The sequence below is a fragment of the Chlamydotis macqueenii genome, chromosome 15 (assembly GCF_036417535.1).
Source record: "Chlamydotis macqueenii isolate bChlMac1 chromosome 15, bChlMac1.mat, whole genome shotgun sequence".
In the NCBI taxonomy this organism is placed as follows: Eukaryota; Metazoa; Chordata; class Aves; order Otidiformes; family Otididae; genus Chlamydotis; species Chlamydotis macqueenii.
Genome location: NC_141570.1, coordinates 1,544,429 through 1,568,130, shown reverse-complemented (window position 1 = coordinate 1,568,130; position 23,702 = coordinate 1,544,429). Strand labels below are relative to the sequence as shown.

Here is a 23,702-nt window from a genome sequence, read left to right as displayed (position 1 = left end):
GGCCCTGGGAGGGGGGGAGCAGCTGGCAGGTGCAAGCTCCCTGGGATAAAACAGTGCTGGGTGACAGCTGGGAGGAGCGTTTGGCATCTCGCTAAGAGGGGAACACGCTGCGAGGTGTCCAGAATAGAGAACAAAGCCATCTGCAAAGGTCTCCTTTCAGCAGCAGCAGCCAGGACGCGCGATCAGAGGCCGCAGCCCCTCTGCGAGGTGTGCCCCTCGCAGCTCCCGAAGGCTCAGGTGCTCGCGCTGGTTTGCCAGCTGGGCACAGGTCTGCTGCGACCCAGCCTGAACAGGAGGCCAACGGCAGCCCCAGGCTTCCCTCGAGCTGACAACAATCTGTCCCAGGCTCCGCGGTGTTTTACTCACAGGGAAGATGAACTGGACGGAGTTTGGGGGTACAAACAGGCTGGCCCCAAAGGCGGTGAGGTGCTGGGTTAAGCACACAGCCTGGTCCGGCCTGGTCTCCTCCAGCGGGATGATGCCTTCTGTCTTCCACCGTTTCTCCTGCTCGCTGAAGTACTGGCAGAGGGAGGTGTACAGCCCCAGAGTCACCTCCACCGGGGACCAGCTGAAATGGTTCGTGATGTTGAAGTAGTATTTCTGGATGGTGTCGTCAGTTCTGAGAGGGAGACAACAAGGAGACATCATTAACCCTCTGGCTGAAGGGACACGGACCCCGTTCTGACGGACACGTGCCCAGGGAAAGCACTCTGCTGCAGGGACAGGAAAGCACACAAGGAGGAGGAAAAGCCCAGTGAAGGTGGTGTAATTTACACCGCCCTTCAGCTGTGCAGAAACTCTGGGGTTCCACAGAGCACCTTCATTCTTTATCGTTGTGTTATTTCAGCACCTGGAGCGCTGTGTTGCACATCCTCTTCTCTGCACGCAGCTCTCCCACCCTCCCTTCCCTGCGTGCCACTCACCCACACAACACTTCCACAGCAACCCTGTTATTCTTGGCTGGGAGTGGATTTTCTCGTTAGGAGGAAAACCAGTTTTCTGTGAGCGCCCTGCTACCAAAAGCCATGGATGCTGTGTCAACTTACACAACAGTGGCTCCGCTCTCGCCCCACCTATTTCCAAGCTGCCTTTTCTTCCCAGATAATGCCTAGGAACTGGGAATGGCACGAGGCACGGACACACATGCTCCCGGGCAAGGCAGCAAGGCAGTAACTGAAGTTACAGGAATGACTGCTCTGACAAAAAGCAGAGAGCTCTGCTGCAAAACTCGACAGCACAACAGCAGCGCGTAACGAGCGCCGGCACGCTCCAAGCAGCGGGCAAGCAGGGGGACGGGAGCGCTTGAGGGAACGCGCGCTCTCCTCCAGTCACACGTTGGGAAGATCAGCTCTGAGGGCAGAGATGCTTTTGTGAAGGCTGCACTGCAGTTCAGGAACCGGGCTGACATGTGCGGTGCTGCGCTCCAGGAAACGGTTTCACGAGCTGCGTGAAGCGAGCCCTGAACCTGCAAAGGTCAGCGTGAGTCCTCTGGGGAAAAAAGTCCCGGTAAAGATGGGCAGTTCTGGGATCGGCTGTGCACAGAGGATCAAAGTCCGGACAAGCAAGAGCAAAGAGTCTACAGCAGCCGTTAGAGAAGGGAGCAGAGAAAAGGACTCATCTCCAGGAGAGGTCCTGCCTGAAGGTCACGATGTTCACAGGGAGCGTGACTTACAGCTCTAAGAAGGTGAACCCTCCCTCACTTGGATCATAAAGGCAAATCACAGAGCACTGAGCTGCTTCTGCACCAGCAGCAGACGTCTGGAGAGGAGGGAGTGCCAGGGTAGCAGAGGTGCCCATGCTGAGCTGTAGGAATGCCCAGGAGAGCTGCCTCCTCCAAGGACAGAGGAGCACTGTGGACAGCCACAACAGCACCAGCCTTGCAAAGCAGCCTGGCAAAGCCATGGCAAGGCCCTGAGCATCCCTCGCTTACATCCCTGGGACAGCCTGGGGGTGACAGGGATTACAAGGGAGGCTTCTCTTACCTGGGTGAGGTGAAGAAGGTGTAGAGCTTGTGGTCGCTTCCAGACAGAGCATCCAGGCCAATTTTCTTAGAGGCACTGCAGTTGTGCTCATTGGGCTCTGGCTCGTGATGGAGGTAAGCCATGATGAAGGGCTCAGGCTCGCTGGCAATGTAGTGATCTGTGTGGGCAGGGGGAGAAAAAACAAAGGACTTTATGAACACCTGGGAGAGAGCGACTCCAAGCCTGCTGCCAGCAGAGCACTGGATGTTGAGGAGTATCAGGAATGCAGAAAGTCAGGAGAGATGCTTTCAAGATTGCATTCTCTCAGTCTGCAGTTCAGAGGATCCCTGAGCCTGGTGACCTCTGGACACCATTGTACCTGACCAAGAGGGAGACAGGACAAACTCCTGCCAGTGCTAATATGGCTCAACAGAAGGGCTGCAAAAAGCAAAAGGCTCCTGAGTGCCAGAACGCACAAGCCAGGATTATACTGGGGACTGGATAACGTCTGTGACAGCCGGCACCTCAAGCATGCAGCATGAAAGTTGCTGGCTGCACCTGACATCCCCTCCCACACCAGTTATCCCTTGACACAGCTCTCCTTTGCTGCAACACCCAGCCTCCTCCCCCACGGGAAGAAATAGCAAAGAGCATAAAGACTAGGATGTGTCTGCGCTACCGTTCAGGACTCTGTAAGTGAGCTGGAAGTGCAGCCCTGCTTCTCTGTTGTTGCTCTCCATAGTCACAATCAGGTTCACAGACGTTCTTGGCTCGATGGTTTCGGTGCCAGCAGAGAGATTGTCAGCATCTGTGTTGTTTGACACCATTACGGTGATGGCTTTCTCCGAGTCCAGGCTCCCGATGGGGATCTGCACCCCGTTGTGTGTCTGAAACTCCATGGAGGCAACCTTCGTGGACACGGTGTAGTTGCTGATGTAGCCAAAAGGGAAAGGGTTGGAGTCCACCTGGAACATGACTTGAATGACATCCGTCAGGTTGGAAAGGGTGGTGTTGAACGCCTGGGGGATGGAGAACTGGCAGTTCGGTGTGTTTTCGTAGCAAAGCAAGTTAAAGGGATCAGACCGCTTGCCTGTGGCCTTAATCTCTCCTCCCACCAGCTCGAGGGGCTCTTCATTCAGCACTCGAGACTTCATGAGGATGCGCATCAGGCTGGAAGACAGGTTGTAGGCTTTGGGAGCTAGCAGCAAATTGTGGGAATCGGCGAGCAGCTCCTGGGGCTTGGATTCTTGTGAAACTGTATTGACAAGGTGAATGAGGTCACCTGCCAGGAGAGAAATAAAGGTGCAAAGCGGAAGTGGTAAGTAGCCTAGATAACTGCTGCAGTCTAGACAACATCCGACACCTTCCAAAACGATCAGACAAGTCTTTCCTGTCTTCTCCCTGTAACTCTACACTGCGCACACGACCTTCCGCACTGGAAGTGCTCAGTAGCCCATAGCTAAAAACAGAGCTGTCAGCAATTCCTGGGCTAATCTATGAAGTCTGGTGGTGAATACTTAATCACAATGGGGTTTACTTTCTTCCTGTGAAGTGACTAGAATGGCAGATTGGGAGACAGGGAAAGAATGGATAAAGCAAACACATCTTGCTAGGTTTTTGCGCTATAAAGCGCAGAGCACTCAGAAACACGTAACAAGGAGTGCAATGAAGGTGTCTACCTCCCAGGGTAACGAGGTGGGAATTTCCACACAGTGCTCACGCGTGCCCCCGGGAAATCTGGCACCTTCCTCAGATGGCAACCAGGAAGGCAAGCATCTGGAAGCCATAGCTGTTACTCATCATTTACTAAAAAGTCAATTTCTTGCAGTATTAGTGAGTTTATTAACAACTGCCATATTTAAATGTCTGCAGAGACAGCTGCCGAAGCCAGGACAACCCTGGGAGAAGTGCACGGAGAAGAAAGTACTGGGGTGCCACACTCCAAACGTTAGATGCAGTTTTCCCAACAGCTTGAAAAGGCCAGACCCACAATGGTACAGGAGAAAGCCTGCAAAGCTTCCTTCAGTCTGCTTCTGCCCAGCACCCTGCGCAGGGATCCCGCACCCTCAGCCGCACCCGGTCAAACGTCACCCGCTCCTGCAGGAACAAAACTGACCTGTGATGTTGAGGATGTTGTCGGCGATGCCAGTTGGTGTCACAGTGCCCTGTGTCATTTCCCCTTGCAGAATGGTCATCATGGTCTCCAGCTTGTTCAGGGTCCTTGTCAGGCACGACTTGCAAACCAGTTCCTTGCTCACCACCTGCAAAGGGAAACACAGTCTGTTGCATCCCCAGGGAAAGACGAAGGCAGCTGTGGGCAAGTTCAGCTGGCTCAGGCCTGCAGAGACCTGAGCACATTTGTTCAGACACCATTCGCACTCTGAAAGTCACCCCTGCTCCTTCCAGCCCCAGGGAGGTGGCTGCAGAGACCACAGCTGCTCCGCTCACACTGAGACGCTGAGAAGCTGTCGGTGTCCCCAGGACTCTGCCATCCACCTCCCCTCACGTTACAGTCTGCCAGCGTAGAGGCAGGCACGCCAGGAGCCTGACGGAGGATGCATTAGGGTTGGGAAGAGCAATAAAGGGCAGCATATTCAAGTTCCCTGGAGTTCACTTGTAAGGACCAAGCATGTCTTCTGCTGTTGCATCTCATGAACACCCCTCTGGGGCCACGCAGTACTCCTACAGGAACCAGCCAGAAGGAGCTGGGTAGGATCCCTGCATCCACTCCACTAGCTTCAATGGAAGCAAGACTCAGCCCTTCCTGAATCCATTTCAGTGTCCAAATACTCCTGAAAGCTGGGGGAGTGATCCTGTCACTCAGGCATGATGGATGTCCCTCCCTCTGCTCCCAGATGTGTCCAAGAAACAGAATGTTCTAGCCATGGCCTGGAGCTCCCCGCGCTCTCGCGGGCTGGATGGGAGGGACCGAGGCAACACATGGAAGCTGTTACCACAACCCGCTCCTAGCTCTTATTCATCTCATTTCTTTTAATCATCATAGGATTCAGACGTGATTCACCATATGTTTCAGTGAAGAATCAAAACAGCATCTGCAGGTCTAGAATTCCCCCTTTTCTGCTTTTATTTGTAAACGATGAAAGGCAAGGACATACTACACAAACTGGAGTCCACAAGGCACAGCCAGGTATCAAGGAGGGGAAGAAAAAGAGTTATGGGGAGGAACCACCCAAGGAGCTCCTGCTTAGGAAGGAGAATCAACTAAAAAGACTGGAATTCTTTTTTCCCTCCAGGAGAAATCCATTCTGATTCTTCCTCTCCCCTGTAGGTAAAATCAAAAAACTATCAGCATCGATTGACTCTTCTACAGGAAAGGAAACACATGAACTCCGTGCTAGTCTCAAGCACTGGGGAAATTCTAGATCACTGTTTTTCTAAGCTTTCCATTCCAATCCAGAGCACAAACTAATCCTGGAATGTCAGCTTTTCCCGTGGAACAAAAATTCTATTTCTAGACTTAAGCTTCCACAGCGAGATCAAGTCGCAAGGCAAGAGCATGTGGGAGAGACGGAAACAAAGCAACGCAGCATCGGAATAGGATGTGCCGAACCCCAAATCCCGGAACAAAGATGAACAGGAAGAAGCAATTTTTGAGGTTTATAGATCTGAAGCAGAGAAAGGAGCAGAACAGGGACTCTGGGTGGGATGCAGTTGTTTTTCCATCATTTCACTGCTAGCCTGTTCCTGCTCAGCAACGCTGCTGACCTGGCAGGGGAGGCGATGCGCAGCCAAGACCAGGGTACCTGACTCCAGACCCAAACGCAAAGATTTGGGAGGGCAGGGAGAAGGGCGCGCCAGAGCAGGCTGGCTGACCACCAAACCCCAAGCACATTATATAACTGGGCTCTCTTCCCTTTGCCCATCTGACAAAACACAGAAAGCCACTCCTAAATCCACCAGGCAGCAGCCCCAGCACCGGGGAACCGAAACTGTGAGCTGGCCGGGGACACAGCGCTGCCAGTCAGCAGCGAAGCAGAGCAGCGTTTCTGATCCCGTACGGCAGAAACAGGGCTGGAAGGAACGTCAGTGCTGGCCGCTGCCCCCTGGCTCACGGCAGGTCTCACTGTGTGCTACTCCTGATGGGAGTCCAGCCTGTCCTCAGAGAGTCTGCAAATCCCCCAGCAATTTATTCCAGTGCTTCTCCAGTCTGCTGAGGCCTCTCCTAGTCTCCATCTGCAAGTGAAGGAACCTACTTGCCAGCAAGCTGCCACACCAGGGCTGGTACCAGAGAGGAAGCGCAGAGTTCTTAGGTGCTGTCTCCCAGCACGTGAACACATCGTCTCATCCACGCCTGCTAGATCAATGGCATGGCAAGGAGCAGAGCTGACAACACTGAGGACATCACCACAGAAACCCTAACGGTGTCAGTAAGTGACCATCCTCCCTGCGTGGTACGTGTGCGGGAGAGAGAGACAGGGAAGCAGGACAAGAACCAAAGAGCATCTAAGCTGCACCTGGAAGAGCAGGCGGTGGTGATGGGGAACCTACCGTGCACTGTGCCAAGGCAGCTGAGATCTGCTGGATGTCATCCACCGTGTTCACCTTCAGCGAGTTCAGCGTTTCTGTGATATTGTTGCGAGTCCAGGTCCGGAGTTCAAACTCATTCCCAGTCTCAGATTCCAGAAGCACGGACTGCTCGTACTGGGGGAATAAAATCAGGTAGAGAGAGAAAGCTTATCAGGTTGCTTCACTTCAGAGGACGATGAGCTGTACTGAAGTCACCTCTTCCCCGCGCTCTGTATCTGCCTGCCTGTGCTTTTCCCCAGAGGGTGACCTAATGAGCTGGGTTTGCAGTGGAACTTCCTCAATTTCACTTGTGCTCTCCAAGCAATTATCTTAACAGCCTTGCTCTTGACAGCTGAGTAGTACACTGGTGTGCAGTCTTCATCCAGCTCAGCAGTGCCTGTGCTCAGGGGGATCGCCCCTGCCTGGCTTCCAGGCACACAGGAGGCTGTTACTGGGGAGGAAAGCACGAGTACAGCCTGAAATTCCTTCCCTGCCTGTAGAGATGCACGCAGAGGCACTGGGCCCTACTTTAGGGAGCTGTGAAAGTGAATGCTGGCAGGAGGATGATGCCCCTGCACCGTGGATTAAGAGCCTTGTACACAGGCAGATCTTTCTAGCTGCACAGCTCAGCAGCCAGAACAAGGAGCTCTCCTCAGCTCCTGGAGCACCACGGGAGCGGCTACGGGAGCTTCCAGCCCTGCTGAGATGAGAGGGGTGGCTGGCTCAGGGGAAGCATGAATGAGTTGGGGGAATCTGGGCTAAGATTTCTGCTTCTAAATTCACTGTTTAGACTTGAGGTTGGCAGTGAAGAGAAGGAAAAAAAAAAAAATCTATCTGAATACGAGGGCAAAAACGTAAGCTGTGCGGAAGGCACCCAAGCCACTGTCTTCTCTGCGACCTCTGTTTTATTTTGCAGCCTCTCTGCTTTCCATGGTCATTGTGTGTCTGGAGCTTGTTACTCTTTTTGACACATGAAAATAGCTCCAGCCCAGCTCCCAGCATGCACATGCACTGATTTACACAAAAAACTGTGCATTAGTCACTTCCCTACCCCACGAAACCTGGCCAAAGAACACCAGAGGCAATTGCAAGGCCTTCTGGAGGCCCCTCTTGGGCAGAGAGGGCTGCTTTACCTCATTTAAGATGGTGATGAGGGCCAGAGAGTACTCAATGACCTGTTGGGGGTCCCCTTGTTTCACTAAGCCCTGGAGCACGGTGTCAGTTTGATTGTAGAGCCAGTGGGAGAGGCTGGGGAACCCCTCGGGTAAGCCAATCTCCATGGAGCTGCCGAGGGAAAGAGGCGTCAGGGTTAAGTGAGGCTACCAAACGGGACAGAACCTGCCCTTTAGCTGGGCAGGAAGATGAGGGGGGAAGCCGGTAGTTAAGTGATGACAGCATTGCCGATGTCTGCCCTGGTGCCCAGTTTGCACCAGCTGTAGGTAGGAACATGGACCTGAAGCCTGGTTCCTCACTGGTCCAGCTCTGTGAAGCTGAAGATGGAGGACACACACGGGTGCATGGAACCCAGAGCAGAAAACTCAGCTTTAGTTTGGTGGAACAGAAGGAGCACTCAAATACAGGGTCGGTGCGCTGGGAGGAGCTGCACTGCTTTTGGCACCACTCCCTGGGGCCTGAGGAACAGCCGGGACACAGATCCTCCTCTGCAGGCACTGCAGGACCATGCGCTCCAGCCCGGGAGGCAAATGTTTCACCCAGGATCCGCTGAGCCCTTCAGGACAGGGACCCAGCCGTGGAGCCATAAGAGCGTGACCCAGGAGCCCAGGCTGGACACTGGCACTGCCAGGGGTCTTACCGGTTGATGGCCACCACGGTGGCTCCCAGCTGGTCCTGAACGAGGACTGACACGGACACCATGAAGCCGCTCTCGTGAAAGCCCGGGGGCAGGAAGGCGCTGTGCTCGGCACGGCTGCCCTTGTACACGCAGAACTCGTGGTAGTGCCCGTCCCTGCGGCGTGACACCAGGAGGATGTACACCAGCGGGCCCTCCGCGTCCTCCGTGTCTCGCCAGCCTGCAAAACAAACCCAAACAGGGGCTCTGACGGGACGAGGGCACGGCGGGGCTGCAGCCGCCATCCCGAAGGCCAGCCCGTCTGTCAGAGCTGACGCTGCCTGGTGTGCCCCCTCCCTCCCCTGCTGTGTCCCACCCTGCTCAGCCCTCCAGCACAGCACCTGCCCTCGCCGCTGTCCCAGCACGGGTCACCCCGTCCCTCTGGCAGAGGAACGGGCTGTCCCCACGATGAGGACACCTTGTGTCTTGTAAAGCTCTGACCTTCTGAATTTTTCTGATGTTTAGTGGTTTGTGGCCAGGTGTTTGAGTCCTGGAACGTTTAAAGGGATTTGTGAAGAGTTCATGAGCAAAATAAAATCAGGAATAAGTCTCCTAGGGCTGGGAATAGCACTGACCCAAGGCCACAGCTTTTGCACAAGCCCTGCAAAGCCTGATGTTAAGCAGAGGCTCAGCGCAGCCCTCAGGCGGTTCAACATCTCAGGAAGGACTGAGTCAAGGATAAAACCTGCACAAAGGTTTCCCTGGAGCTCCCAGAAGTTACGGGGAGCCCTGTGGGAGCCAGGCAGTTGGGAATTCACCGTGAGCACCGGCCAAGGTGCTGGCCCTGCCATGGCTCGCAGCACTGGATGCTGTCCAGTGGGTCTGTGGTTCACTTCAGGTTGAAAACAATTGCTAAGAGCTAAAATCCCCACCGCTCCAAAGAGCCATGGATTTCATAATTATTCGGGTAGCTCAAAACACACCAAAGTTACAACCACATCACACCAAATACACTCCTGCTTCTCCCCCAGCCTAAGCTAGGCTTTGGTGACCAGCCCCCCCAGCACCAGCAGAATCCATCATCTCCTCTGCAGCGTGGCTTCCCAGCATCTGTGCGCAGACAGCGTTAATCTCTAACACCAACCATTTGGGGAAATCTGGTTTTCAGAGGCACTTAGTCCTTGGCTCAAGGCTACAGGACGCCAGCCAGGCCGCTTCTCCACAGCTAGACTCCGTGTTGCTGTCTCTGCAGCTGGTTGCGGAGGCAACTGCTGATGGGAACATCCAGCCCACATGGCTGAGGAGGCCACAGCACTCTGTCTTTTGGCTCTTCTCATATTGTGTGACTCAGTTTTGGGTACCTGTCTTCTTTTTCCTGCACAGAAATACCAATTTCCTCTGCAAGTACTGTCCTGGTCTAGCTATCTCCACTTGGCTACATTAATTCGGATTTTAAAAAGTGCCTGCCTGCTACCGTGAGTTTTAGAGCTCCATAATCTGGGCGCACAAAGCTACTCATGGTCCAAACTTTGGGGATCAGAAATAAAAAGACCCACTTCTGAACCCAGCCCTGGCCAACAGCGTCCTGGGGTAGGAGGTCGGGATAAAGAAAACATCTGTGGGAAGAAGGGAGCTGGTAACACACTGGGCACGCAAACCTTTGCCCACGGGAGCAGGGAGCGCTGGGAAGGGCCCAGCACCGTGGCTGTACGCTCTCACCTGCACACTCGAAGTGCACCTTTGCCATCAGCGCCCGGAGCGGTCCTTTGGGAGACAGCCGGCAGGATCCTCCCACGGGCGGCTGGTTTGGGAGCAGGTCGATGGAGGCGAAGCCTTCCTCCCCCGTCGTGAGGTCGGTGATGTGGAGGGTGAAGGTGTACCCCTCCCCGTCCCTCAGCGCCCCTTGCCTCAGCACCAGGTTCATGCCCGTGTCGCCAGTGGAGGTGGTTTTTTTGTCCAGGATGAGAGACTTGTTTTTAAAGCTGTGTGCCGCCCATCTCTGCAGAGATGAAGGAGGGAAAGACAGGAGAGGTTTTGTTTAAATCTGAAGTTATGTCCTTAAAATGTTTTCGGATTGAGTCTTTTATAAAAAGTAACAGATTTCTGGTGGGAGCGCCTGCCAAATTTGCAGTTGATAATTCAGCTTTAGTCTTGTGTGCTACGGCAACAAGAACTGGAACCCTTCCAAAATGTCTGGTGGGAATATTTCCACTGTGAGATCTACTTCAGCCTCTGGGATTACATCATCCTCCGACAGAATATTTCATAATACAGAATACAAAACACAGGAAATAAATTAAGTCCTGGCAGAGTCTCCACGGGATACCATGTTTTATACGCTTCAAGCCGGACATGTCCTGGATGGTTACTGTTAATAGCCCAAACGTACAACTGCGATAACAAGAGGAACGGGGGGACAGCCAGCCAGCAAATGCCATGTGAGCACACGCTGGGAGCAACGCAGACTGGCTCTCACAACAGGACTTCCACCTCTGAGACCTGCTCCGTCCAACAGGCTGCAGAGATGCTGCGCAGGGGAATTTGTAATTGGAGGAGAGCTCGAGGGGCTTGGGGGATCAGAAGGGACTGAACAACCTCTGCTGGAGCCACCGGAATAATGGGCAAACGCCAGTCAGCAGGGAGAAGAAAACACTTTACAGACCTTACGGTAAAGTAAGTGGCTTTTGTGGGAAAAGAGCAGGCTGGTCGTGGGCTTGGCTTGAAAATGGCCCAGCAAGGACCTGCCCCTGCGTAGGCTGAGATACTGATGAAGGAGGGACAGGCCACGTGTCCCGCGGCCTCTGGGCACAACCCAGGGCAAGGGAGAGCTCTGGACATCTCACAGGGGTCCAGTGTTTACAGGACACGGGGAACCTGCTCCACAGGCTCTCCGAGCCTCCTCCATTCTGCTGAGACACGGCACAGCACGCAGAAGCCCCAGGCCACCCCAGGCAAGCTCAGTGCAGGGCCTGTTTTAAACTTCTGACTCTACAAGGCAGTCCTGCAGCCAGTCCCAGGGGCTGTGATGAGGAGACCAGCATCAGCCAGCCTTCATCCCCTCAGCCAGCCCCAGCCTGCCACCGCACTCACGGTCAGAGACTGTTTTCCCTCTTGTCTCTACAGCAGTTTAGGTCCAGGGCTTTATTTCTCCCATAGCTCTTTCCACCCTGTCCTCTCCGACTCTCCCCTTCTCCCTGTTGTCCACCAAAGGTGAAGCCAAGACCAGCGTCGCCGATGACTTTACCCCAAGCTTGGAGTCATTGTGACAGTTCTGGCAGGTCCCCTCCAGGTAGACATAGGAGCTCTTGCTAACTTCATAGACAGACTGAGCCTTGCAGGAAACGCACTCCAGGGACACAATGGGGACTCCCCCCCTCTTGATGAACACCTGGGGAAGGAAGAGGCTCCATCAGAAGACCTGAGACAAAAACAGACATCTACCAGGTAAGTACACATCCCAGCACCTGGTTCTGCAAGGAGGAACTGCTCTGCACCAGCCTCATCTGTGCTACGGGGTCAGCAGAAAGAGATTTCCAAAGGATTTCAGGCCAGACTTAAGCTACATCACTTTTCTCACACTGGCCAGGGCGAGTTCTTCTGCCACTGAATTTCAAGAGCCACCCAATGCCAAGCTGGCCAGTCTAGGTAATTCTGGATTTACTTTATTTCCAGTTTTTAACAACTTAAATCACTTCCAAAACGTCCCTCTGGCACGCTGTGCTGAATTCCCAGCACGTCCCGCTTGGGCTGTCAGGTGGAGATGACGCTAACTGGAGCGCTTTGCTGCACCGACCACCTCAGGACAGCCGTTAGCCCTACAAAAACGGGATCCATGTCAGAGTCTGGAGAAGAGGAGCAGTCTAACTGGGAGGAGGGAAGCCTCCACGACAGCACAGACCAAACATCTGGTGAGCACCTGCCCCGGGAAGCGACCGCAGCGCCTCTTTGTTTTCTGTGGGCCAAACTCTTGGCCCCTCCTGCCGCTGCGGAGCACCCGACACTGCGGGGTCACAGCAGATCTGCCGCGGACACAGGCGCGTGTCCCTGTCCTCCACTCAGAGACTGCTGAACAGGAAGCGGTTACAGACCAGGGTAACCGGGCGCTCAGGGCGAGCCACGGCGCCTGCGTTTACTGAGGACGCGCTTCCCTGCGCACAGCCAGGGCACGGTCCCGCAGTCCGCCCGTCCCTGCTCCAATCTACGGAGCCTGGGGTAGAACCGCGCGCCACGTTTCAGGACTCTCGAGTGCACTGCCTGTGCAGAACATCACATTTCTGACACTAGCCACGTCCCTGAGAGACAGGAATGACGACAAAAACAGCCAGGACACACAGCTCTCGCCGTGCATCACATGCTTTTTGCTCTGCAGCCTGGAAGAAGCACCTTTCCCAGGGAGCAGCGCGTTACTCCAGACTCTAGCTCACATCTCAAGACGCCTGCCACTGCTCCGCGGCACAGCACTCAGAGCAGAGCTTTAGAAGCACCGGTGGCTCAGACACAACAGCTATGGAGCTCTGACCCCCGTACTTTGTCTAAATTCCTTTAATCCCCGAGGAAACGCGGCTGTCCGGCGATCAGCAGAGCCCTCTGCCCTGGCATAACGCACATTCCGAATTCAAAGACAGACAGTAATGAAGGCCTTGTTTAATGTGGCAGACTTCTAAAAGCGGATAAATATTCCGCAGCAGTAAGCCGGAGCGCGTTGAAGCTTCGTTCATTCCTACAGTATTTGCAAATTTCCTGCGACACTGGAATCATTGTTTTGCGCTCAGGCATGGAAACCAGATAGTACGGAATGTCCTTGAAAGACTATCAATTTAACTTTTTTTCTTTTTATCCTCCAGCTTTGGTTTAAAACCCAGGCAGTAAGAGTTTCCACTTTCAGACTAACTGTATCTCCAATTGCCAAATGCACCGCGATGAATGCTGCTGACATAAACCATAACGGCCGTCGGGCTGCAGATGCGTTCAGCATTAGGCTTAATTTGACATAAACAACATGCACTTAAAATCCTCCCTCAAAAAAATTCAGAAATAGAGAAGAGAGGAACTGTTGACAGTAAAATTAAGTACCAGCCCTTAGGAAACTGTCTCTGGGCAAAAATCAGGGAAGAGCCTGGTGCTGTGACACGTGAAGAGCCTGGGACTGCACCCGGCGGTGGAAGAGCCACCGGCTACGGGCTCCTCCGCTGTCCTGCAGCAGATCTGCGGTCACAGGCTCTCAGTCCCAGGAACGGCGGCCAGTACTGTCCAGGGCTGGGTCCCTCACCCAGCCTCTGCGCAGAAAGAGACTAACGCGAAGGCTAAAGGAGGAAAGAAACCGAAAGAACTTGGCAGGACAAGCAAAGACTGCTGCCCAAGGCAGGATAAGATGGATATATCACAGAAATAGCAGTGTCTGATCCACCAGTGACCTGGATGAGTCTGGTTCTGGAGCCCCAGCGATGCCCTAAACATCTGCTTCCCCCGCTTCCCCGCGCTGGCTGGTGCGGGCGGGTAGCGGCAGCTCCCACAACCCAGCTGAACCGGCACCAGCGCTGGGACGGGGCCAGGGGACGCAGCCTGGGGAGTCACCCACGGCTGGGCACGGTCCTGAGCCAGCAGCCCTCTCCTCTAGAAACTTCCTTACGAAAAGGGCCAGGGACTTGCAGCTCGGCTGTCTCCAACAACAGGCACAAAGGACAGAAAGCGACAGCGGGCGGCGGTACGTACAGTTTGATTTGTCGCCTCGGGACTCATGCCCTCCTTCCGGACGGTGAGGTCGAACGTGTACTCCACATCTGCTTCTAATACAGCTTTGGAAATTGTGACAATTCCTTCCTTGGCACTGAAATTCAGAGAGCACCCTGCAGCCGAGCTCTGCTTGCAAGGAGAAAAGAACTTTCAAACCCTCCTTGGTATGGGTGCACGTCGGGTTAGTCCACAGCCAAAACACTCAGGTCCACACAGAGCCCCCGTTACCGATCGGGCTGTGCAATGCCACCGCGGGGGTGGGAGAACGGGGCGGTGTGTGGACAATAACGCACACTATCCTGCTCTTCGGGTTAGTAAGCAGCACTCAAATACTGCTGTATTTCATCTGAGCTTCACAGTATTTTATAGCAATTAATTCTTCATTAAATAGCTTATAAACATTGCCAACCACCACAAAAAGCTCACATTAAACTCAAAAGTCTAATCCACACAGGCACACATTCCACATCATTCTGTTTTGAAGTGAAGATAGAAAACCACGACTTTTTACAAGCAAAAGAATCCCACATTTGATCAAAAGATGCTCCTGAGGTGGACATCCCATACGGATCTGAGGGGCAGCTCTCCCTCACCCTTCTGTCCCTGTAGGGTTGGACCATTTCAGGGTGTGAGGACAGTGACCTGCTTGTGACCACAGTGACAGTGACGTGTGGTCGCTTGACTCCTTCAAACCTAACCTCGTCCCCTGCCCAAATCAGAAATTAACCGTTAACGGGAGCAGGACCAGAGCCCTCACCCCCGGCCCGCGCCCAGCAGCGCTGTAATTCCTTCCGGCTGGGGAAGCAGCTGCACTGAAATGTGAACCAGAGGCCAAGCTCCAAGGAAGCAGCAATGCGAACGCCTCAGCTCCCAGCGCCAACGCCTCTGCCCTGCCCAGGGCCAGCACGCTGCACCGGGCTGCGCCGCACAGCTCTTCACAGCAGTTCTGGTACCCTCATCCCTTGGGAAGCCTCTGCAACCCTCCTTCCGGAGCAGCCTTGTTAAAGATGCCCACAGAAGCTCCCCCCAACACCACTTCAACCCAGACACATTTGTAGTGGAGCTGACACGCAGCTGGAGCTCCCAAACTGCCACCCTCTCTGGCTGTGCAGAACCGCTCTTACCTTGGAGGAGGACGTACAAGACCAATCGTATAACAATGGAGTCTGTTCGCCGTCATCCAAGTTCGGGTCATAGGACTTCCCCCCATCCAAGATTAAGTCCTGAGTGTTGGACCACACACGGTACGACCCCCCGTCGATGATTGGGACCAGCTTACTTGGTATCACAGTTACATTGGCAAAGATGCTTTTGGACAGCGGGGTGTCTCCAAAGGAGACAATGAAGATGAAGCAATAGTTCCCAACTTCCAGGGCAAGCTTCGGTATCACTAGCTGGGGCCTGTTCACATCAACATTCGGCAGACGGATCCTGCTGGAGTCATCCAGGTTCAAGCAGCTGGGTGCTCGGTAGATCTCCCAGAGGTGCTCCGTCTGGTACTTGAAGCATCCTCGGAGGTCGATCTGTGCCTCCAGGTAGTTCCTCTGGGACCGCTTCATGACTACTTGAGGGGGCAAGGCTAACTCCACCTCTGGCTCCTCACACTCCAGGACTTTGACAGTGACAGTGAGGTGGGCTACGAAGAAGCTGATGAGATTGGTGGCATTCACCTCCACCAGGTAATCCCCAGGGCTCAGGTAAGAATAGTTGGCCACTGCAACCTTGGTCGTTTGAGGGGAAGAGCCATCCCCAAAGGTCCACAAGAACTCAACGCTTCTGCTGCTGGGCACCACTGCTGCTTCAAACAGTGCTGTCCTGTTGACAAAGGCATTGGAGGCAGTGAGGGAAACCTGGACTATCAGGTCTTGGACCTGGATGGTTCTGGTGATATTGACACCTCCCAAGTCGTTGAAGGCAATGAGGTGAATCTCGAGCAGCCCAGCAGCTTCTGGAGTGTACGAAACACTCTCTCCTGCCACAGTGACCACGGATCGGCCTTCCTCTTTCCAGAGGGAGAATTGCCAGGAGAATGACACACGGGAGCCGCTCCCCACCTGGGCACTGAAGCTCTTCTCCATGCCCGTGGGTATGCCTTCCTCACAGCAGTTCAGGAGCCTGACGTCGCGGATGGCCTCCAGGACAGAGATGAGCACCTGGGCGTGTGCGATGCTGATTTGGTTCTGCACTGTCACGGTCACCAAATAATCACCGCTTTTGGTGAACTCATGCGTGTACTTGGACCCATTGAGCACCACAGAGTAGTCTCCACTGATGCTCACCAAGTAACTCACAGAGGTACCCGACAACATCCTGATCACAAAGGTGACCTGCTCCCCTGGCTCCACCACCTTCTTGCTGGCAAGGACCTCCAGTCCTTGAATCCTGTCCAGCACTGAGATGTTCCTGCTGGCGCGAGCCCAGCTGACGTCATTCGATGCATTCAGATAGACTGTATAAAACCCCGCGGTGGGGAACGTGACTGCCACGGACTGGCCGGTCAATGTGCCGTTTGGCACCTCCCAAAGCCATGTCACTTCAGTCCCTCTCTGCAGCTCCCCCTCAAAGACCACCGTGGAGCCTGAGGAGACATACCTACAGTCCAGCTCCGCAGTCCCTATGCTCAGCCCCTCTATGACCTCCTCTGCGCAGATATAAATTGTTGCATTGGTTGAACCTAGCTTGTTTTCTGCTCCAACGGTGACCTCTGTTACTCCAGGGCTTTGGAAGGAGTGTATAATAAAGGGTTCGGAGGTAACAGGAGAGAAGCCATCCTCTAGGTACCAAACATAGGTGATGCCGGTGCCGCTGGTTATGGTGGTACTTATGTTAACAGAGGCATTAACAGCAGCTGGGTTGGGGAAGGCATAAGGCTTCAGAAGCCCAACGCTTTCCATGAACTCCAGCGTCCTGTTAGCAGTCGCGCTCCCCAGCATGTTAGTGGCTTTCAGATAGACAGTGTAGTTTCCAGCTTCTAGGACGCTCAAGGAGATGGTTTTCCCAGTGAAGGTCTGCACAGCACTGCCGCCCCTTTGGACCACCCAGCTGTAAGAGATGTTTGTCCCCTCTCTCACCACCGCCTGCAGATGGAGTGTTTTGTTAGTTGGGAAATAGACGTCCTCCACCAGGTCACCGCCAGCCACCTGCAGGCCTTCAATCTGCTCCAGCACGTAGACGTAAATGCTGTCCTGCAACGAGCTGATCTTGTTCTCCGCTGTCACAATGACATTGAATGTGCCCACAGAGCGGAAGGTGTAGGAGATTGTGGAGGAGCCTTGGATGGGAGTGCACCGGTCACAAAGGATCCACGAGTAGCGGATGGCACTGCCAGCTAGAAGCGTGGCTACAAAACTCACTGAACCGTTTAACGGCACCACTGTCCTGCTGGCATTGATGGTAAGCCCGTGGAGCCGGCGTTTCACTGTGACGTCGATGACGGTCTCGTTAAAGCTCACGTCATTCCGGCCCATCACACTAATACTGTAGTGGCCCGTGCTGTTGTAGGAGTGCGCAGCGATTTGCCCAGGCTGGGTAGTGCCATCTCCAAAGTCCCAGCAGTAACTCACTTTGGTTCCGTTCATGCTGGCAGAGAACAGGTAGATCTGGTTCAGCTCCAGAACATCTGTCCCGTTATATTCAATCTTTGCTACCCCAACTGGCTCCTGGACTTCCACGAACGCCGTGTCATTGTTGAAAGAGACATTGTTGGAGACTGTCACCGTGACCAGGAAGACCCCTGTGTTCTTGTAGGTGTAGGTCACTTCAGTGCCACTCGATCTGGTGGACTCGTTGTTCCCGAAATCCCAGCGGTAGCGGTACTGGTAGAGAGGCACGGCACTGACCTGGAAGCTGCTCTCTTCACCAAGCCTCACGAACTGCTTGGAAGGGAGAAGGGTGACATTGACGATCTCCGGCTCCACGCAGACGCTGGTGAAATAGTGAGCCTTGTTGAACCTGCTTGAGAGGGTCAAGGAGAGGGGGAACGTCCCACTGCGGGTGAAGTTGTGCATCACCACAGGGTCCCCGCTGATGGTGACGTTGGACGAGCCGTCTCCAAAAGTCCAATCAAAGATGTATTCACCAGGATCCCCCGTCACATACGCAGTGAGCTGCACATCCGGGTGCTCAAGGATGCAAGAAGTGGGCTCTATTTTGAGTACTTCCAGGACAAAGATCCGAACAGGCACAGCTTGGGAGACCGAGTTCACAGCATTCACAGCCGTCACGTTCACCGTGCAGTTGATGTCCTTTATGTAGATGTGTTCCACCACCGGCACCTGACTCCTCAGCACCGTCCCGTCCCCCATATCAAATATCCAGGTGATGCTGTCCCCCGTCTGCACTGAGGCATTGAGGGTCACAGACGCTCCCAGCTCTGCTGCCTCATCTGCGGAAACACGGAGCCCAGTGATCTCTTCAAACACTTGGTAGCACTCAACTGCCTCCACACTGCTTACGGTATTGTTGGCCGTCACGGTGACGTTGTACACCCCTCTCCTGGGGTAGCTGTACGTCACGGTAGGCTGGCTCCCTGTGAACAGCGAGGACCCATCCCCAAAGTCCCAGGTGTACACGACACCATAAGGAGACGGCAGAGGGTCGGCCCTGAAGGTGACTGGACGGCTCACAACTAAAACATCCTCCTCTGCTTCCACTTTCACGTCAATCAGGTAACTGTGGACGTGAACTGGGGTCAAGTGGGTGAGGTTCTCAAACTGGTTTGACACAAGAACCACCAGTGTGTATTCACCTGCATAGAAAAAGAGCAGAAAAAGACCAGTTGTGAGGACATGCTTGTGCGACAGCTTCCTCAGTGCTGCAGCAGCGTCGGGAGCGTGACGGGGACTGCAGGGAGGTACTCTGCTCCTGCACTGTGCACACCCTGGGCTTCCCTCTTCTGGTCCAGGACAAGCGGGAACTACAACCAGGTCATGCGTGTGAGGACCAAACACCAAGAAGCCAGTTTGATAGATACAGAGCAAAGATTTTATTTTTATTTGCAGATCCCCCTCCTGCTGCCTGCAGTAGTGCTCCCTACCCCGCCTCCCATCAGCACAGAGCTCGCCTGCCATCTGTATCTCTGAGACTGCTCAAAAAAGGGACAGTGCATGGTGGACCTGCATCTCACAGCACAAACTTCTACAAACAGAGTTTCAGAGGATGGCAACTGCTGGAGACTTCCAGTCACTCTGGCTGTTCACCCAGGAATGAGGTAATGACTTTCAAGCCATTGTTTTTTTTGAAGGTGCCTTGTAGCCCCCTCGCAACAAAAATGCCTGAGCCCCTCCTTCCCCAAAGAACAACCCTGTGCATACCTGGGTCTTGATAGACGTGCGAAACGTTGTTCTCGATTACAACCTCATGGACACTGGGATCAGGAACAAGGAAAGACTTGTTGTAGGGAGGTTTAAACAGGTATGTCTCTTGGACACCATCTCCAAAATCCCACCTGGAGAAACATGCAAACCACGTTACACCACACAACAAGAGAATCATGGAAATCCTAGAGGAACCCTGGTCCAGCCTAGGGCTGGCTTTCAGGGTCAGGGTTGGGTTTCCAGAAGATCCATAGGAAGCATAACGCCGAGAATGAAAGAAGTAGCTGTGCCCAGTGCTGCAGAACTGCCACAGTGAGAGGAGTACAGCACTGGTGAAGAGAAGAGGAGCCCAATATTAAAGGAACATTGCAATCCTTTAAAAGAAAAAGTATTCCAGCCTGGCAGGGATTTCAAATTAACTAGACAGCAGCTGAGAAATGGGTCATTTGACATCAGCTGGCCCTGGGAAGAGAAATAGTGCAGGCAAGACCAGTAAGCTATGCACAGAAAGATCTTGAGTTTGGGCAACTCGCAAGGGACTCACAGGAACAGAGCATCCACAGCTGAATCGACCTGAACTCTCGCTGTCAGCTCCATGGTGCTGTTCTGAGGGAGGACCGGCAGGACACCCAACACAGTCAGGTTCTTCATCTTATTCCTCATCTCCACCGTGACATTGTAATTAACCGTAAAGTTACTGACGTGGTTGGAGGCAGTGAGCTGGGAAGGACAACGGGACAAAGAACGCATTTGGGATCCCCTTGCCGTGCTGCCCTCTCCTGAGAGTGGGGCTTCACTGAACTGAAGAGGCCCCACCAGGCAGGCGAGCAGGTTCGGTCAGAGAAGAGCAGCCCGTGGGACAGGGAGGCAGGGGCAATAGCCTGAACGGCACGAGAAAGCAGCACAGACTGGAAGGTCACCCACCTGGGGAAGCCACCTCTTGCTGGAACCACCACATCACCACCACTACAGTCAGTCCAGTGAAGGACTAGTTCTACTGCAAGGAAAAGAGCTTCTCATCCTGAGACTCCTCTGCCTCTGAACCGGCCAGTTACCCTTTTGCCTGCTCCCACGTGTCCCGCACACTGTCTGCAGCTGCCAAGCCCAGGCACTTGCTGCCACCAAGGGGGCAAGAGCCACCCAGTCTCCTTAGGACAGCGGCAGATGAGTGGCTCCAAGCACAGAGAGTGAGGATGGGAGACTCAAAACCAGGCACAGCAAGTGCAGCTCCAGCACCCTGGGTATAGTGGGTACAGAGAGAGAGCAAAGATGGGCAGAGGACGGAAAGGGAGAATGGATGGGCAAGAGAACAAAGAGACAAGACAGAAGTCTTGAGCAGGGTCCTCAAGATTATCTAGGCATGTAACACTGACACGGCACCTAACAACAAAGCGTCTTGTCACGTCTTCACTGCAGGAGGGCTGAGCTGCTCACGGAAGGGATCCTTCAAACCCCGTTGAACAGAGACCTCCCAGCCCAACAAATAAAAGAAGTGGCTTCTGTGGATCTGTTACACTGAACCCAGCGGACCCCAGACTAACGTCACCTTATCAATGCTGTAAGTAAAAGCAGGCCAGGCTCCTCAGCATAGTGCTTCTCCCAGCAAATCAGTGTTACTCACACAGTGCTGCTCCAAGCATATTAGCGCTCACATGCCCTCAGAGCTAGGGCTGGTGTCTCCAGGAAGCCAGCAGTCACCACGCAAACAGACCAAGCAGCTTGGAGCCAGACCAGGGCTCTGCGTGGCAGTACAAGGCATGATACAGAAAGACGTTCTGGCCAGAGACAATCCCCTGTTTCACAAGAGATTCCTCCTTCTGCCTAGAGTCTCTGCTCTGTCCTTCCTTTGGGGTCATGACAAAACCCACTGTTCCAGTCTGCACCAGTAGAAAGAGACCAGAAGAGCTTGTGGCAGAAGCTCGGTCCTGCCTATGAAAGTCTTACATTTGCATCCTGCCTCTGCCTGGTTCTGACTCCACATCTCCCGTCTGCCAAAGCAGTGGCCGGCACCCTGCAGCAGGGCTCCCTGCCTCGTTCCTGCTGGGGAGGAGTAAGGACAGACACTCCATGAACAGGAAGAGGAACATGGAGAAAAGAGGAGAAAGCAAAGACAAGGAAGGCAGAAGTCAGCTGTAATGGAAGAACAGGAAGAAACTTACTATTTGCATTTGCAAGAGCAGCTCAGTGAAGAACAGCAGGTGAGGTTGTTAGGAGCACAGTGAAAACCCCCTCAACTCAACTCAACTCAACTCTGCCTTCTCCTCTCCCTGCTGCTTTTCCTGCTTAGTTTGTAGGATGAAATGGAAACCTGGGATCAAAATGGGATCATGGGAAAGGCCTTGGCTTACCGAAAGCTTGTACACAGCTGGGCTTTGGTAGATAACGTTGAAGACAACATTGTAAAAAGTGAAAGATGGCTTATCATCTACTGTCCATCGGAAAGTCACATCTGACCCAGCTTCCATCACAGGGACGTAGCTCTGAAAGGCACGAGGACATTTCAAACTAGTGCAAGAGAAAAGCACGCAGAGCACCTTCCAGGAGATCTCCAGCTGAACTGGAGAGGGAGCGGAGCCAGACTGGGAGGTACAAATCAAGAGCAGAGCTGGGAGGAGAATCCATACTGCGTACGCCCACGCCCCAGTGCTCTGCTCTTGTGATTAGGTCTCCTTACTGGCTAAAAGACCTTCTGGTATCTTCTACCGCACCTTTAGCTACACCTGTAAGCTGAGCCTCTGAACTTCATCCATTGATGGTGCCTGACCCAAAGGCTAAAACGATTGACCTGCACTGGACAGGGCAGGCTCCCTCCTTGCTCCTGCAGTGCCTCCTCAGCAGACCACGGCAGCCAGGAAGGCGGGGGAAAGACTGCAAACACCAGAGTAACTCCAAGACTTTGATGGATGGAAGAAACATTTGTATAGCTTCAGCCAGCTGATGTAAGGGTTTAGTAGAGCAAATCTAAACACCTAAAGGAATAACTACCTGGACAAGTCTAAAGAAGATAAATACTAGTCTTCATAATACCTCCTGTTTTCTGTAGAACTGAAAAGCCAGTATCCCCCTGGCAGGAGGTGCTGCCTTACCTCTGAGGGAACTGAAGTGGACGTACAGCAGAGCTGCCTTCCTGCTGGAGAGCACCAGTGCTTTCTGCCACATGCCTGTGTCCGCAGCAGCGCTGTCTGCACGGCCTGGGAGCTGGCGCTTAGCAGCAAGCAGTGCGACACTTGGCCGGTGTGGAGCCAAGCCCCAGCCCTCCTTGTGAGCCACACCCACACCATTAGCAGGTAAAGGCTAAAAATGCTACCAATTAATTAAAAGCGCAGTGACCACTCACCACTCGTGTGTTCAGCAGGACTCTGCTCTCAGGGTCAGGAGTGGCCCGCAGCCCGCGGATGGGCTCCTCCACTTTCACTGTGATGGTGATGTTCTGGGAGCTCACTGCGTTCTCCGCAACCAGCACATGGGTGCTCATCCCCTCCCCGAGGCCGCTCAGGCTGACCACAGCAAACCAGGTGTCGTTGGTCTCCCTGGCACAGTCTGCCGTCAGCGGTGCCACAGCCGTAGGGCAGGACCCCTCAAAGGGGAAGGTGTGGTTGTCCTCCAGCCAGCGAGCTGTCGCGTTCACCCCTGAGGAAAGCTTCACAACCAGAGTGGTGTGGTTGGATGGCAGGTAGACCTTGCCGCCTTGAGGAGCGGGGTGGATGACACGCAGGCCTGACACCCAGGAAGTCACCCAGAAACTGCAGGAAAGATTGGCAGTGAAAAACCCGTTGTCCACACTGGCTCTGACCGTGTAGCGACCCGGATGCTCCAGCCCTGCGTTGTTAGGGCTGATCACCGGGACCAGCTGCTCCTCGGCGTAGCGAACACGGAGAGAGCAAACAGTGCTGTTGATCCAGGCGGCACCGATGGAGCCGTTGGACAGGCCAAGTGCCCACTCTGAAGAGTTCGTGCTTAAGACGTTGGTTCTGTAAGGGGATGTGGTACTGGGCTGGCACTGGAGGAGTAAGCCCGAGCCTGCATTGTGCTGGATACTAAAGATGTCCTCAACATTCACAAAAAGATTTTCTTTTCTGAATGTGACCTGCAGAGGGAGGAGATAATTTGAGGCACTAATCCAAAAGTAAGAGCACTCAGCACCCAAATTTTGCCTGGGCAAGACAGTTGGATTTACCGCCAAGTGGAAACCAACAGGAGAGCCGCAGATGCCAACACAGCATGGGGAGACATCGCACCACTCTGCTCTCCTTGGCCACTTTGAATCAAGTGCACTAGCATGTAAGTCAGCTTTATGCACTATCTCCAACACCTCAGTGCATTGGGAACAGCCCCGGAAATCCTCACAGCCTTTTGACCAGCTGTGCTACTGCAAGA

At 53.9% G+C, this 23,702-nt stretch overlaps 1 protein-coding gene across 2 annotated transcripts in view; it reads right to left on the bottom strand.

Annotated features, from left to right (window-relative positions):
* PKD1 (polycystin 1, transient receptor potential channel interacting) overlaps nucleotides 1–23,702 on the bottom strand; it is a 92,824-nt gene that overhangs the window by 19,013 nt on the left and 50,109 nt on the right. Inside the window, exons 11-25 of one of the 2 annotated variants that reach the window (XM_086759312.1) lie at nucleotides 22,663–23,412; nucleotides 21,674–21,805; nucleotides 19,870–20,045; nucleotides 19,323–19,456; nucleotides 15,135–18,757; nucleotides 13,990–14,136; nucleotides 11,522–11,665; nucleotides 9,997–10,276; nucleotides 8,302–8,518; nucleotides 7,622–7,772; nucleotides 6,471–6,623; nucleotides 4,078–4,222; nucleotides 2,641–3,243; nucleotides 1,983–2,139; nucleotides 367–619 (exon numbers count right to left, since the gene is read on the bottom strand). In XM_086759312.1, the coding sequence (XP_086615438.1) occupies nucleotides 367–619; nucleotides 1,983–2,139; nucleotides 2,641–3,243; nucleotides 4,078–4,222; nucleotides 6,471–6,623; nucleotides 7,622–7,772; nucleotides 8,302–8,518; nucleotides 9,997–10,276; nucleotides 11,522–11,665; nucleotides 13,990–14,136; nucleotides 15,135–18,757; nucleotides 19,323–19,456; nucleotides 19,870–20,045; nucleotides 21,674–21,805; nucleotides 22,663–23,412 (7,065 nt within the window). The remainder of the gene's footprint in view (nucleotides 1–366; nucleotides 620–1,982; nucleotides 2,140–2,640; nucleotides 3,244–4,077; nucleotides 4,223–6,470; nucleotides 6,624–7,621; nucleotides 7,773–8,301; nucleotides 8,519–9,996; nucleotides 10,277–11,521; nucleotides 11,666–13,989; nucleotides 14,137–15,134; nucleotides 18,758–19,322; nucleotides 19,457–19,869; nucleotides 20,046–21,673; nucleotides 21,806–22,662; nucleotides 23,413–23,702) is intronic. The other variant, XM_086759313.1, reaches the window with a different exon arrangement.